Genomic DNA, 16,245 nt, shown 5'->3' with positions numbered 1-16,245 from the left:
GTTGGCCATTTGTATATCTTGTTTGAAGAAAAGCCTGTTCAAGTCATTTACTCATTTTGAATCAGGTTGTTTGTTTTTTTGTTGTCAAATTTTAAGAATTATCTATTTGTCCTAGATATTAATAGCTTATCAGATATGTGATTTGTGAATATTTTCTCCCATTCTATGGCTTATCTTTTTACTGTGTTGATAGTACATATTATATTACTCTCTATATAAAGATGAGGTTTCACCTTGTTGGTCAGGCTGTTCTCAAACTCCTAACCTGAAGTGATCTCTTGCCTTGGCCTCCCAAAGTGCTGGGATTGCAGGTGTGTGACACTGTGCCTGGTCGATAGTATTTTTTGATTCACAAAAGTTTTTAATTTTTATGAAGTCTAGTTTGTTTATTTTTTCCTTTGTTGCCTGTAAGATTGGTGTCATATAGATCAATAGATTTTTTTGAAAGGAAATAGGTACCAAAACAATTCAATGGAGAAAGATGTCTTTTCAACAAACGGTATTGGGATATTTGGATATCTACATGCAAATAAATGAAATTGAACCCCTACCTCACACTACATACAAAAATTAGCTCAAAATGGATCAAAGACCTAAATGGTAAGAGCTAAAAGAATACAACTTTTAGAAAAATATATAGAGATCAATCTTCATGACCTTGGATTAGAATGATTTCTTAGATATGACACCAAAAACCCAAGCAGCAAAAGAAAAAATAGATACATTGGACTTCATCAAAATGAAAAACTTTTGTGCATTAAATAAAGACAACCTACAAAATGAGGGAAAACATTTGTAAATCCTAAATCTGATAAGAGTCTAGTATCCAGAATATATGTAAAGAACTCTGACAACCACAAAAAGACAACCCAATTGAAAAATGGGCAAAAAGACTTGGATGTTTCTCCAAAGATGATATCCACGTGCACAAAAAAGATGCTTAATGTGATTAGCTATGAGGGAAATGCAAATCAAAACCACAATGAGATGCCGCTTTATACCCACGAGAATGGCTATAATCATAAACACAGAAAACAAGTGTTGGTGAGGGTATACAGCCATTGGTGTGATTGTCAAATCTTGCAGTCACTTTGGAAAATAGTCTGGCAGTTACTCAAAAATTAAGCATAGAATTCTCATGTAGCCTAGCAATTCCATACCAAGGTATAGGCCTGAGAGAAATGAAAACATATGTCTACATGAAAAATTGTATATGAATTTCACAGCAGCATTATTCATAACAGCCAAAAGTGGAAACATCCAAATGTTTATCAGTTGATATGTAGGTAAACAAAATGTGGGCTAGCCATACAATGGACTAGTACACAGCAGTACAAAGACGGGAAGGGCTGACATATGGCAGAACATGGATGAAGCTTCAATACATGCTCATTGGAAGAAGCCATGAAATATCCGAAATAGGTAGATCCATAGAGATGGAGAGTAGATCAGTGATTGGCAGAGGCGGGGGAAATAGGTTATGACTGCTGATGGGCACGGGACTGCTTTTTGATATGATGGTTTGGAATTAGTGGTGATAGTTGCACAATTTTGTGAATATACACTTTTAAAAGGTGAATTTTATGGTTAATGAATTATATCTCAATAAAGAGATAAAGGTTACTGGGTGTACTGCAGTGCACTTTTTCTGTCTTCAGTTCAGAAGCCCACTTCAGCAGAGTTTTGGACTTTCTGTCAGCTACTTTTTGTGTTGTTGTTGTTGAGACAGGGTCTTGCTCTGTCACCCAGGCTGGAGTACAATGATATGATCACGGCTCACTGTAGCCTCAACCTCCCGGGCTCAAGTCATCCGCCTCAGCCTCCCGAGTAGCCAGGACTGTAGGCATGCGCCATCACACCCAGCTAATTTATTTTTTATTTTTTATTTTTTTATTTTTTTATTTTTTATTTTTGGAGACGGGGTCTCGCTCAGGCTGGAGTGCAGTGGCCAGATCTCAGCTCACTGCAAGCTCTGCCTCCCGGGTTTACACCATTCTCCTGCCTCAGCCTCCCAAGTAACTGGGACTACAGGTGCCCGCCACCTCGCCCGGCTAGTTTTTTGTATTTTTTAGTAGAGACGGGGTTTCACCGTGTTAGCCAGGATGGTCTTGATCTCCTGACCTCGTGATCCGCCCACCTCGGCTTCCCAAAGTGCTGGGATTACAGGCTTGAGCCACCGCGCCCGGCCTATTTTTTATTTTTAGTAGAGATATCTCATTATGTTGCCCAGGCTGGTCTTGAACTTCTGGGATCAAATGATCCTCCCACCTTGGCCTCCTAAAGTGTTGGGATGACAGACTTGAGCCACCGTACCCAGCCTTTTTACATCTTTCTCGAATGCTCACAAAATCAAGGTGACATTTGCCCTCCTAGGTGGGATGAGTGTGCTGTAGGCACTCAATTTAAAAACATAAAGGAACTAAACATCTTTCCCTATGTTGACTTGTAGCCTGTCTTTAGAAAAATATATAGAGATTTTTTAAAAGTTTAATGGATTTTTTGAATTTAATAGATTTTTTTATGAACGAGAGGTTTTAAGATCGGTTTAGACCATAAACTTAGAGGTTTTCTGGTCGGTTATGTTGTAGTTAAACTTATTTCTTAACTTTGAGCCAGTAATGAACTATTGAGTAAATCCTAGCACCCCCCTCCCTATATCCAAAATATTGTTGGTGGAATGTACCCTTTGAAATTGCTTTAGGAGGCCGGGCGCGGTGGCTCAAGCCTGTAATCCCAGCACTTTGGGAGGCCGAGACGGGCGGATCACGAGGTCAGGAGATGGAGACCATCCTGGCTAACACGGTGAAACCCCGTCTCTACTAAAAAATACAAAAAACTAGCCGGGCGAGGTGGCGGGCAACTGTAGTCCCAGCTACTCGGGAGGCTGAGGCAGGAGAATGGCGTGAACCCGGGAGGCGGAGCTTGCAGTGAGCTGAGATCCAGCCACTGCACTCCAGCCTGGGCCACAAAGCGAGACTCCGTCTCAAAAAAAAAAAAAAGAAATTGCTTTAGGAATTAAGTTCAAGTCACGGTATTTTGAAATTTTACCCTGAATCAAATTACTGTATGTGTCAATATCATTCATTTGACTTAGTGTATGCTAAATCATTTGTAACTTTGCTGTTGTTATTTAAAACACTACCACTCTTCTCAGTGGATATTTTTTTGGTTTCAAAAATGTACTTTTTTAAAATTAAACTTTGTTGTTTATGTTAACATGTATTGGGTTTACTATTTTTAAATGAATTCATATGTATACTTTAAAAAGGTCTGCATTTTAATTTGTAATTTGATAAATATCAATACATGTAATTCAAATAAACAAAAGCTGTTTGGATTCTTCTGAGATCAAAAAGTATAAAGACTACCAATCCAGATAATGTGAGCAATTTGTCAAGTTCGTGCACTAAATCCAGATTAATGGAATATTTATCCATATGCCATAATGAGAGTACTGAGTTCGGCTTCTGGAATGGCGTTGTCAATCGTGATTTTATTGCTTTTTCTCTAATTTTTAGCATGACATATCTATTTCACAACATTGTTTGAATACAGTTGGAATCACCACAGGAAAAGTGCTTTTAGGTTTCAGTTTAAAAATATATCATGTAAATATCGTTAGCCCATGTGAAATTAGAGAATGACAGAACCATTGGTTTCATTTTTAGGATACATGTTATAATTTGTTCACTATTAATAGGTTAACTACCTGGCAATAAATGTTTTTGAAATATTTGTAAACTTTCATTTCCATGCGTTAACATCAAATTTTAACATTTTATTTTCAAGTCTAACAGAACCCAGACTCTAACTTTTAGCATAAGCTCACAAGACTCACGTGTCTTTCAGCCTGTCATTCAAGGGAAAATATTGGGTAACATTAAAATGCTGCCTCTGTTTTTGTTTGCAGTTGGGGTTGGACTTGGAGGAACTCGAGGAGATAGAAGAAGATGCTGGCCTTGGGAATGGAGGCCTGGGGAGGCTGGCAGGTAAGCTGCCCCATCTAGGAGGAGCTCTCTTGGACCCGTTGGCTTGGTTGGTGGCCGTGTGGTGAGGCCAGGGTCAGGTAAATTGGCTTCAGGGTAAATTGGCTTTGAGTGGATGGGCCAGTGTGTTCTTCAGATTGAAATCTTTGCCACTATTCGAGGGAAAAGGGGAAAATATATGTTTTCTTTCACACAAGGGGCATGTCATCATTATCATGAAGACCAGTCCTGCCAGCATGGAGTAAGCTGGTGCTGGGAGGGGCTTCCGATATGCTGACCACTTTCCAGGGCACAAGAGCCAGCGATTGGCAGACAGCCCAAAGGATGGAAAGATGATTTATGAACGTGGCCCTGCTTGCAGCAGGCAGTTTCAACTCTGATACAGTCAGCAGATTGCCTTGAAATAAGAAGGCAGGGCACTGAGCTTTGAGGGTTTTCAGCCCTCTCCACACCCCAGCCTTCGCGACATGTGATGGGTCACCACCATCTTCCTGCTACGTCCCTTCTCATCAAATGCAAAATTGGGCTTCCTACACTCAAGGGAAGCTCCAGCCTCCTTTGTCCCCATCTACTGACAACCCCAGGGGCGGCCATTCACCCCACGTCTCACCTCCAAGCTGGAGACTGTGGACTGCTCCCTCCCCAGCCCTGAGACCTGCTTCCATTTGGGGTGTTCCGGGTCCTTGGGCTTTCCCAGTCACCTTGCCTGCCCCTTGCTCCTCCCTCCATCCTTCTCCATGGCCAGATATGAGTAGAGCCTTTGCCTTCTGCCCACAGGGCCCCGTACCCACAGACCCAGGCGGCACTGAGCCCGCCATGGCTTCATGTACTTCCCTCCTGCAGGCAAGTCCCCAGAACAAGAGTCTGTGAGGCTCCCTCATCCCTCTCCCTCGGCAGAGGGCCTCACAGGCATCTGTGTGTTCCATGGATTGGACATTTTATTTTAGTTACTAGTGTTCCATGTCGGTGTTTTTTTGATTTTTTAATCCTGAATTTTTTATTTATTTATTTTTTTTGAGATGGAGTCTTGCTCTGTCGCCCAGGCTGGAGTGCAGTGGCGTGATCTCAGCTCACTGCAAGCTCTGCCTCCCGGGTTCACACCATTTTCCTGCCTCAGCCTCCCGAGTAGCTGGGACTATAGGTGCACGCCACCACGCCTGGCTAGTTTTTTTGTATTTTTAGTAGATATGGGGTTTCACCGCATTAGCCAGGATGGCCTTGATCTCCTGACCTCGTGATCTGCCTGCTTCGGCCTCCCAAAGTGCTGGGATTACAGGCGTGAGCCGCCGTGCCCAGCTGGTCCTGAAGCATTAATAAGGCTGCATTTCACTCTCGCCCAGGCTGGAGTGCCATGGCACAGTCTTGGCTCACTGCAGCCTCAACCTCTCTGGCTCAAGCAATTCCCCCACCCCAGCCTCCCGAGTAGCTGGGACCACAGGCATGCGTCACCATGCACGGCTAATGGTTTGTATTTTTTATAGAGACAGGGTCTCACTATGTTGCCCAGACTGGTCTCAAACTCCTGGACTCAAGCGATCGTCCCACCTAAGCCTCCCAAAGTGCTGGGATCACAGGTGTGAGCCACCACACCTGGCCTCTAAATCTTTATTCAAAACATTGTTTTGTTTTTCTTCCAAGAAGTTTTGATTGGAACAAGGGCTGGATTTAATGACACGTGCTATAGCGCCTTGGGGCCCCTGGTGCTGCGGTGTGTGCACAGGTGGACATTGGTTTGCACGTGGCCAGCTGCCACTGCTGTGCCGGCTTCACTTAGGAGTAGGGTGAGGCTTGGTGTGTTGATGTGTCCCTGCTGTCAGAACAGCTTGGGTTTCAGTGGAATGTGCAGGGGATTGGCGAGGCCTCAGCCTGAACTGGGATGTCCGAGAGTGGGGCAGTGGGGGGCTTCGTGCTTGGAGAGGTTCCCGGCCTGGCCAAGTTCTCTGGGATTCTTCATCTCCCCATCCTCCCGTGCCCTTCGAGTAACCACGTTGATGTCTTCTGTGTGTGGCCCCAGAATCTCATGGGGAGGGTGAGGGCTTCAGTTTTCCTCTCAGTGAAGCCTGAAGTCAATGTGATCCCCTCTGAATCTCTGCCTTGCGTCCCGTGGGCTGCCTCCCCATGGGACCTTGGTGCCGTGCCTTCGATTCTGACTGATCTGTGATTGATTTTTCAGCGTGTTTCCTTGACTCAATGGCCACCTTGGGCCTGGCAGCGTACGGCTATGGAATCCGCTATGAATTTGGGATTTTTAACCAGAAGATTGTCAATGGCTGGCAGGTGGGTGAGATTTCATTTCTTCACTGGTTTCCAACTCTTGTTCACACAATAAAATGGCAACACTTGCAGTTTGTCTTTTTATACTTCCCGTGCCCCCGCCAGGGCACTGCAGGCCGGCCAGGGCAACGTGGAGCAAGTCAGGGCAGCTCCCTTGCTCTGGCTCCTTGGCCCACATGGCCTAGGGAGAGCCTGGGCCCTGTGTGAGCTTTTTGCCAACTGCCTCTGCCTGGTGACGGGGAAGTTGGGGCATGCAGGACACAGAAGCCTGGCTGAGCCTTACAGCAGCTCCCAGGTAGGGCCAATAGCAGCCAGGCAGTGAGGGTCACTCTGGTGACCCTCTGCACCAAAATGCAGAGTGCAGGGTGGTGCTTTTGGGGTCAGCCTCAGTGGGATGTTGGCCCTAAGTAGTTAGAAGAGCAGTTGTAGCTTTTGTTCTCACCTTCTGCCTTCACTCCCTGACCCCAGTGAGGGGACAGTGCCCTTGGGGTTAGAGACTGGACTCTGCATAGTACAGTGGCCCTTGGAAGGAGTGAGCCTCAATCTTGAAGCCTCACATTACAGCTAAGTGAGGTGGTTGAGACTGTGACAGGGAGGAGGGCGTGGCCTTAAAATGCAGCCTCCTCCTCCCCGGGGAGCAGCTCCCTTCCCATGTGCCTCAGAATGAAAGTCACTGCTATTCCATTCAGTTGGAGAATGGTTTATTTAATATCATCTGGGGCCTGCAAGTCACAAATAAAGCTAGTCTGGGGTTAGAATCAAAAGATTTGTAGCATCAGAGTGTACAGCCCCAATGAATGTGTGTGTGATGGGTGTAGAGATGTCCTTGGGGCAGGGGTGGGAAGTGGGGTTGGGCCGCATGGCGGGTGCAACCTCCAGAGCTCGTCCATGGCATCTGTAGGACTCACGCCTCTCACCGTAGAGAAATTAACCCAAAACGTAAACACGCAAGGAGCTGCTGTCCATGACACGCACAGCGATGTGTTTAGAGGGAATGTGGACTCCTGTCTGCAGCTTGCTTTAAATGCACCCCAAAATCAATGGATTGGCGGATGGAGAAACAACAGACTATTTACAGCACCTAGGTGTGGGTGCATGACGTTTCTGCATGTTTGAAAACGCTCATAATAAAATGTTGGTAAAGAAAAGTAATGGCTAAAGGTAAACCTAAAATGGACTCGAATCCATTGCTTGATTTGTGGAGATGCCCTCTGCAACCTTAGAAAGGCGCCTTTCTCCACTGCCTCAGGACAGCTCTGCCCCAGCCCTCCACGTGCTGCCTGAGCGCCAGGGCAGTCCAGTCCATGCACATGCTGATGCTCTGACTCATTCTGGCCCCCAACAGTCCCCATGTCACGTGTGGGTTTATAAGGCAGAAGCTCAGAGGCTCCCCTTCGCCTAGTTGGTGTTAGGGTTTTAGCAGGAAGGTATTGGTGGTGGTTTTTGTTTTAGCACGAAGACATTTTTCCTTTGGGTGGTCCTCGTTCCTGTAACTCTTGCCACCTTGTGTGATAGTTCAGGATGATCAGTAAGTGAAGCTCATCCCTCCTCCCATCCCCTTTTCATGGGAACTGGTCATATTCAGTGGGTTTTTAGTTGGCTTTAGCCGTGGAAGAAATAAATACAGGCAGAGTTGGCCAGCAGCGTGTGGCCAGAGGGGCCGCAGGCCAGCCTGCTTGGCACCCTGGCCGAGGGGGCAGGGAGGCCCTGGAAGGGAGACTCAGGCTGCCTTTGTATGTAGGAAGCTATTGCTTCTGCCGACGACTCCTGGAGCAACTCTGCAGGAGATGGTCAGGCCCTGGTGTTGGGGAATCTCACAGCGGACAAGGAGACGCCACCAGAAAGGTCTTGCTGGGAGTACCATGGGGAGGTGCCTCCCGAACAGCACAGCCCAGACGGTCTTGCTCGTTGACTCTTTATGTCTGTATAGGAACCATTAAGAGGAAATCCCTCGGTGTAGCATACTACGGCTGCTTGTTCGTTCTCAAGAGAAGAGGCTTGATCTCACTTGAGTGTTAGGAATTTAGATTTCAGAACCCATCCTTGCTGCTGTACCAGAGTTACTCTGTCACCTGGTGGTAAAACAGCCCCTAGTGCTTCTGCGCAAGGGTGGCTCGAGTCTGCAGGGCCGCTTTTCGTGTGGGAATTGGTTTTGTGTATTCACTGGTCTCGGGTGCCACTGGGCACAGATTTTGGGAATAAGCCCTCCCGGAACAGCTTGTCTTCCTGGGTGCATCCGGGGCACCCTCACTGCCAGCTGCCAGCTTGGCCTCAGCACTTGTGGATTTGAAGCATCACTTCCTTTCTTTTTAAAATTTAATAATTTATTTTAGAGTTAGGGTCCTGCCCTGTCGCCCAGGCTGAAGTGCAGTGGTACAGTCATAGCTCACTGCAGCTTCAACCTTGTGGGCTCAAGCGATCCTCCCACCTTGGCTTCCCAGAGTGCTGGGAACTGTAGGCGTGAGCCTCCGCCTGGCCAGTGTGTCCCCGTCAAAGCAGTGTCTTCTAGTGATTCTTCTGTAACAGCTTTATTGAAATAAGAGTCGATTTCAGTATATTCAGAGTTGAGTAACCATCACCACTGTCTATCTTGAGAACATTTTCATCACCCCAGAAAGAAGGCCTGCGCCAATTTGCCGTCATACCCAGCCCCTGACAGCCTCTCGCCTGCTTCTCTGTGCAGGTGCCCATTCTGAACATTTCCTGTAAATAGCCTCATGCGACGCGTGGTGTTTTTGTCTGGCCTCTTTCACTGAGTGTAGGTTTTTCAAGCTCCATCCAGGTCGGAGCATGTGTCAGTCAGTGGTTCTTAGTATTTTTCTTTGCGGTGCATATTTCTGAATTTTGAGTTTACTTTAGTGTCCACCGTGTTCATTTTACCCACGTGGGCTTGGCCAGAAGTGGGAATCCCGACGTCGTAAGTGGCTGTAGGTAAGTTTAAGTGCCAGGTGCTGTGTGATCTTGGCCGCACGGTCTGCTGGGTCCAGGACAGGGCGGCGGCCTGGGACATCTGCGCTGAGAGTGCCCTCACAGCTCTCCCCTTTCCAGGTAGAGGAGGCTGATGACTGGCTGCGCTACGGCAATCCCTGGGAGAAAGCGCGGCCCGAGTATATGCTTCCTGTGCACTTCTATGGGCGCGTGGAGCACACCCCCGACGGCGTGAAGTGGCTGGACACACAGGTACCTGGGCTGAAATGTCCACGGCAAGGCTGGGACCGGTTGAGGGGGCTGCTGCGGCTCATTCATAGTCATCTCGACTTCTTTTGGCTTGGGGGACTTGCTGCCTCCCTGGAGGACTTAAGGTAAAAGCCGGGGGAGGTCTATTCTCCTCATCTGTCCAGTCTCTTACGCTTTGATGGGAGCTTCCCAAACAGTGGAAGCGCTGAGCACTGCGCTAGACTCCGCGGGGAAGCCCCGCTGGGCAGGAGCTGTGTGTTGGGGCTGGGCAGGGTCCACTCACAGCCAGATGCTCACGAGAACCCCGCTGCTTAAGAGCAGGCAGGAGGGTGTTCTCATGGAATGGGGGCACGGACCGCCGCGTGGGTGAAAACAGCTCCCACTATCTGTGGAGCATGCGGCAAGCTTGCTTGGCCTCCTGGTGCCATACGTGGCCCGTGGCTCTCAAAGCGTCAGCTGTCAGAGCCCCTGGAGTATGTGTGAGGTCTGGGCAACATGTGGGGATGGGGCCAGGCCCTCCTGCCCAGCAGGGTGCTGATGGGGGACCAGGGCAAGAGCCTAGAGTGCTCAGCAGCAAGGGGTGCCAGGCACGCAGAGGCCACGTGAGGGAGCACCCAGTCCAGGCTCAGGGCAGCTGGGAGCCGGGGTGACTGGGGCAGGGCAGGGGCCGGCAGGAGAGGCTGCAGGAGAACGTCGGGGCATCAGTGAGATTTGGCCACCTGTGATGGAGAAGGAGGGGTGATAACAGGAGAGCCTGGAGGCTGGGTGGTCACTGGTGTGCAGAGGGAGTTGTCCTAACTTTGTAGGACACAGTTTTAAATCAAATACATGGGCTTAGAGTGGCTGGGGCCATGCCATGGAGGCTGAAAATGCCATGAAAAGTTGTATTTAACTTGCAAAAGCAGGGCAGGGGACCAGCGCTGTAGATGTGTTCGTGGATGAGTGTGTCAGTGTGAGTGGGGATGCTGGAGAACTGGGACACTGCAGGCAGGCTGTGAAGGTGGGCTTAGCCCCGAGGGCTGGCCAGGATGGAAGGGGCTGGAATGCCTTGCCGGGGACTTGTCGCTCACTTGGATGTCGCCTTGTGGGGCTGGGGCAGGGGCAAGGGTTGACAGGAGAGAGGAAGGGAAAGGGATCCTGGGGTTTTGGTCTTGGTGGCCCCGGTGCGCCCCCTGTGTGGCTATCTGAGCTGACTGGCGGTGCCACAGGCACGTGTGTGCCGGGATGAACCCAAGCATCCCTGAGTGCGCCTGCCGGGAAGCTGGGACCACAGGCCAGCCTCAGCTTTGTGAGCCTCCTCCTGCCCTTGGTGGGAGTGGAGCTGATGTCTCTGGATGCAAGGGAACCTGGGGGCTTGTCAAGGAGAGGGGGAGCCAGGCTGGGGCAGAGGGAGCACGGCTGGGCTTGTGCTAGGGGGAAGGCAGCTGCAGGAGCAACCTTCCTGGAGGTAGAGCTGAGAGAGGTCATCTCCAGGGCCAGCCTCTGTGTATTGGAGTTCCTAGAGCAGAGTTGAGTGAGGAGGGGAGGCGTGGAGGGCGGAGGGTAAGGAGGGAGGTGGGGGTTGGTGCTGCGGCACCTCAGGAAGTTGGGATGGGGATGATTCTTCGTTTGAAGCCATTCCTGAGGAAGGTGAAGTGAGAAGACCGGTCTGGTCTGGGGAGGGTGGTGGGGCGGGTGGTCCTCTCAGGATGACAATGTGGCACCACAGGGGCGGGTGCGGACGGGGACTGTGGTGCCGAGCATGGGCTGGGTGGATGTGTTTGGGCAGAAGGGGGAGACCGTGGGGGGCCAGCAGGGCGCCAGGTGCCCAGGAAGAGGCTGGGGCAGGGAGAGGCTCAGGGGCCGGTGGGGGCCCTCGCCACTCCGTCCTGAGCAACCTGTTTTGTGGCCAGGTGGTGCTGGCCATGCCCTATGACACCCCGGTGCCCGGCTACAAGAACAACACCGTCAACACCATGCGGCTGTGGTCCGCCAAGGCTCCCAACGACTTCAAGCTGCAGGACTGTACGTTCCGTGGTTCTCGGCGCCCCTGTGTCCATGTGGGTGGCTGGTCCCGGACGCCCTCGCCCACAGCCTTTACCACGCCCTGCGGCTCACTGTCCTGGAGGCTGCACGGCCCTCCTCTAGGGTGAACCTGCATCCTGGTGAAAACGAGGCTGGTGCAGCTTACCTGTGTGTGGGACCTGCCTGGGAAGGGCCTACAGGCAGAGTGACCGAGACACCTGGGCCCTGGGCACCCAGGGTCTGCTTGTGCAGATCATGTGCCCCTGGGGAGGCGTGAGGGGGATGGAGTTGTATGCGGTGCGTAGGGGAGCTGCAGGAGGGATCACGTGTACCTCCAGGGGTGGGGGTGAGGTGAAGTAATTCAGCGGCTAGGGGAGTCCTGTGCTCGAGCGAGTTTCATTGGCCTTTGCAAGTAGGCCCCTGAGCGGATGCGGTGCTGGTGCCAGGAGGCACGTGTGTGTTGACCCCACTCCGTTTCTTCTTAGTCAACGTGGGAGACTACATCGAGGCGGTCCTAGACCGGAACTTGGCCGAGAACATCTCCAGGGTCCTGTATCCAAACGATAACGTGAGTAGCTGACCTGGGCACTCTTGCTCAGACTGTGTCGCTTTCCGGCTTAGGGAGGTGGGCTGACTGGCTGGGCTCCCCGGTGGGGCCTCTTGTTGGCCTTGGCAAGCAGCCACCTGGTGGCCCTCCCGCCTCAGGTGCACACACGATGCCCTTGGGGAGGAGAGGGAGGCACTGTCCTCCATAAAGCCCAAGCGGGTCCTCGTGTGCCTCTTGGCAGCTCTGGGGTCGTCTCTCTAAGGACACTCTCTGCCACCTTCCCCTCTTATCCATTCCCCTCATAACCAGCCGCTCCTTGGGGCCAGCTGGAGCCTGTCAGCCCTCCAGCCTGTGTGCTGTTCTAGCCCGCAGTGCCACTTCCCCAAGTAGGTGATCTGTCTCTCCGGGGGACGGTAGCGCCTACGTGGCATTGATGCCTGGGGACATTCGAAAGGTACTTGGCACATGCCCTTCCCCGCAGCCATGTTCCCCACTGCCACCTACATTTAGTGCCCGGTGGCTTTCTTTTTGTTGTTGTTGCCTGACAAGTCCTTAGAATATGCCCTAGTGGGCAATAAAAAGTTAGCTTTTTATTTTATGAAAGTAAACCGTGCACAGAAGAGCAAAGGCCTGGGTACTGGAAGGCTCATCAAAGAGTGTACTCTCCTGTCCCCATGAGACTGTTGGCAGACCCCCAAGCCCCAGGTGCAGAATGTTCCAGAAGGCCTGTGCTTGGACAGTGCAGCTCCTGAGTAGTGCTGTCACTGTACTTCTCCTGACGGATGGACACTGTGTCCCGGGGTCTGTCCCAAGGCAGGGTGACCCTCCTTAGTGACCTGAGGGCACACAGGCAGGCCCCAGTGTTAGGCGGCTGGGCTGGGCTCCTCTTGGCCTTCTGCCTGCGCCCTTGAGCCAGGAGCTGACCTGGGCTTCCTGGGGGAGCCCTGGGACTGGGTCATGGGGCATGCGCCCCCAGCCTGCACCCTCCAGCTTGCTCTGCTGTGTGCAGTTCTTCGAGGGGAAGGAGCTGCGGCTGAAGCAGGAGTACTTCGTGGTGGCCGCCACGCTCCAGGACATCATCCGCCGCTTCAAGTCGTCCAAGTTCGGCTGCCGGGACCCTGTGAGAACGTGTTTCGAGACATTCCCAGACAAGGTGCATGGTGGCCCTGGGAGGGATCTCAGTGCCAGGGGCTGGGCGCCTTCAGGCTCTTGAGGTTGCTTTCTTGTGTCTGTCCCAAAAGGGGCTAGTGGGATGGCACATGCCCCTTGTCTTGGGGTCTCGTCATCCTGGGCCAGGATCCCACCTGGGCCCTCCCTCCCAGAACAAGGGCCACCGGCCTTGTTAGGAGTCAAGTCAGCAAGGGACATGGTGAAAGGCTCCTGTGCAAAGTCAGATGTGCTTGGCGGAGCTAAGTGCAGTTACTTCAAACAAAGCCCTCATAGCTCCAGTGAGAGAGCCCCCAGCCCTGGTGGCCACGGCTCCTCCCCTCCGGCTGCAGCACACACTGGCAGCAGAGCACACCGCTGTGGGGCACTCACCAGCAGGCACGTCGGTCACAGCACACACCTGCCACAGTGTGAGCCCGGCTGTCCTTCCTGCTCCCTCCCCAGAACCCCTTCCTGTTCTCCAGGCTCCTCAGGGCTGGCCTGGCTCCTTCACTCGGGGAGCTTCATATGCCAACAACCATGGGTGCCCACACAGGATGAGATGACTGAATGGCACCCCTTGTGCGACCTGCAGGTGGCCATCCAGCTGAACGACACCCACCCTGCCCTCTCCATCCCCGAGCTCATGCGGATCCTGGTGGACGTGGAGAAGGTGGACTGGGACAAGGTGCGCGTGAAGGAGAAGGGCGGCACCTCCCCAGAGCCTGGAGCCCATGCAGACCAGGGCTACAAGGAGCTGAGCTGGGGGGCCTCTCCCTGGCCTAGGGAGAGCTGTGTAGTCATCATGCCTGGGAGAGATGCGAGCTGTGGGAGGGGTCTGGTTCCAGGAGACAGAGGTTCTGTGGGCCAGGGTGCAGGGGGCCAGAGTGTGGGGGACAGGGTGCGGGGGACAGGGCACGGGGGAGAGGATAAGGATAGGGCTGTGACACTTCTCAGGGTTTCCCATTGGTGCATTCTCATCTTGAAGTTTGGTGACAGCTCCCCAAAGCGTTGTTTAGAGCTCTGTGCTCTGTTCATGGCACCTGCTCTCACGACTCAGCGTATTTTGGACTTTAATACGTTTGTGTGGTGAGATTTTCTTAATCTAACCGTTATCCAATCGACATGTAGAACCATGAAACTGGACAGTGTGGTGACTCACACCCGTAATCCTAGTGCTTTGGGAAGCTGAGGCAGGAGGGTCACTCGAGGCCAGAAGTTAGAGCCTGGGCAACAGCAAGACCCCACCTCTAAAAACAAAAGATAGCCAGGTGTGGCGGCACACACCCAGAAAAACAAAAAAGAAACCATAGAACAAATTTTTTTAACTCCGTTTTGTAGAAACCCAGGCCTCTCTCTGGCCTTGGTGTGTGTGCACTCCAGGTGAGGCTGTGCCTGTTGTGGGTACCCAAGTTCTGGCCAGCACGGGGCAGGTCCACGTAGTAACCAGTGTCCTCCCCACTGTGGGTGTCCAGCTACTATAGTGGAAATAAATAGAAAACCGCTCAGCGGTGCGTCCATTTACCAGTGATGCGAGAGTGTGAAGGTGACCCCAGGTAGCAGGTGAGTGTGTCTTACTTGTGTGTGTGTCACGCACTGGACCATAACGTCACACTTCGATGGGTTGCATCAGCAGAGTGAGGGCTCTGGGCTGCGTGTCAGGCTTTCAGAGGGCTCCAGATCTACCCTGGAGAGCAGAGGGGAGGGTGGCCCTTCTTGGGGTACCCAGCATCTGCCTGGGATCCTGGATGCTCACCCCTCCTAGGCAGCTGGCCAGAGAGCTGCTTGTTTCTAAACAAACACATGGGAACATTCTCGAATGGCCTAGGCCTGGGAAATCACGAAGAAGACCTGTGCATACACCAACCACACCGTGCTGCCTGAGGCCTTGGAGCGCTGGCCCGTGTCCATGTTTGAGAAGCTGCTGCCGCGGCACCTGGAGATCATCTATGCCATCAACCAGCGGCACCTGGACGTGAGTGTGGGCCCAGGTGGCCGTGTGGGGTGGTGGTTACACCCATGCCAACGGCCCCCCACCTGGCCTGGGCGAGGAGGTGCTTTACTCCTTGAACGAGGCACCCTCCATTTAGCAGAGGATGCTTGGGGCTGGGGGCTGTCCCTTGGCAGAGCTGTTGGCTGATCCCCACGCCTGAGCCACAGCTGTCCCAGGTTCCTCTTTGTAAATTAAATTGCATGTTCTCTCCCTCAGACCCATCTTCCTCAGACATAGTAGCCCTGTGGGTCCCTGGGCTGGGCTGGGCCCTTTCCTGGGCTGGGGAGTGGAGTGAGCGAGAGCCTCCTCCTGGAGCTGGCCCCGGGCCCTTGTGAGAGGCCTCTGAAGTGCCTGCTGGCGCTGGGAGCACTTGAGTGAGGTCCGGCTGTCGCAGCCCCAGGACTTCCCTGGAGGCAGCAGAGCTTCCTGTGGGTGGTCATGGACTGTCCCCTGGTCATGGGGAGTGCTGGGTCTCCGTGGGGCCTCCCGTGCCCACCTACCTGCCTCTGTGTTTTGGCACCAGCACGTGGCTGCGCTGTTTCCCGGGGATGTGGACCGCCTGCGCAGGATGTCTGTGATCGAGGAGGGGGACTGCAAGCGGATCAACATGGCCCACCTGTGTGTGATTGGGTCCCACGCTGTCAACGGTGTGGCGAGGATCCACTCGGAGATTGTGAAACAGTCGGTGTGAGTGGGGCACTTGCCCAAGGGGGGCCAGCTCTGTCTAACACCCAGGCCTGCACCTAGGACCATCCACCGAACACATGGACCCAGCTGTACGGCACACACCCCATGCCACTAGGCCCCTGCCTCCATGGGAATGACAGAGCTGCCCAGAACATCCTGTCAGGGTCACGCCTTGTGCATTCACCGACCAGCACATGGGGGCCTCCGGCCCTGTGGGCAATGGGGAGACGGCTTTGTCTCCTGTTGCTCTCCTGCGCCCCTGCCTTCCTGGGGGTCCAGTCGGAGGCTCTGCACCACTGGTCCTCCTGCCGCTGGTGGGACTTAGACAGGGCTTGAAGGAGGGATTCTTAGGTCAGATCTCGTTCTTGCCCCTCTTAGGTGGGGCGTGATCTAGGAATCACTCCCACTCTTTCACCTAGCATGTGCTGGGC

General features: G+C 52.5%; 1 protein-coding gene across 1 annotated transcript in view; it reads left to right on the top strand.

Moving 5' to 3' along the window:
* Positions 1-16,245, top strand: part of LOC103247035 (glycogen phosphorylase B) — a 58,823-nt gene that overhangs the window by 26,080 nt on the left and 16,498 nt on the right. Inside the window, exons 3-11 of the mRNA XM_073008226.1 lie at positions 3,911-3,989; positions 6,160-6,263; positions 9,309-9,440; positions 11,330-11,441; positions 11,927-12,009; positions 12,998-13,141; positions 13,730-13,822; positions 14,963-15,109; positions 15,651-15,814. Coding sequence (XP_072864327.1) covers positions 3,911-3,989; positions 6,160-6,263; positions 9,309-9,440; positions 11,330-11,441; positions 11,927-12,009; positions 12,998-13,141; positions 13,730-13,822; positions 14,963-15,109; positions 15,651-15,814 — 1,058 coding nt within the window. The remainder of the gene's footprint in view (positions 1-3,910; positions 3,990-6,159; positions 6,264-9,308; positions 9,441-11,329; positions 11,442-11,926; positions 12,010-12,997; positions 13,142-13,729; positions 13,823-14,962; positions 15,110-15,650; positions 15,815-16,245) is intronic.

The sequence above is a fragment of the Chlorocebus sabaeus genome, chromosome 2, assembly GCF_047675955.1.
Source record: "Chlorocebus sabaeus isolate Y175 chromosome 2, mChlSab1.0.hap1, whole genome shotgun sequence".
Lineage (NCBI taxonomy): Eukaryota > Metazoa > Chordata > Mammalia > Primates > Cercopithecidae > Chlorocebus > Chlorocebus sabaeus.
The sequence above is the reverse complement of the archived record's forward strand: the minus strand, read 5'-3'. Positions and strand labels throughout refer to the sequence as shown.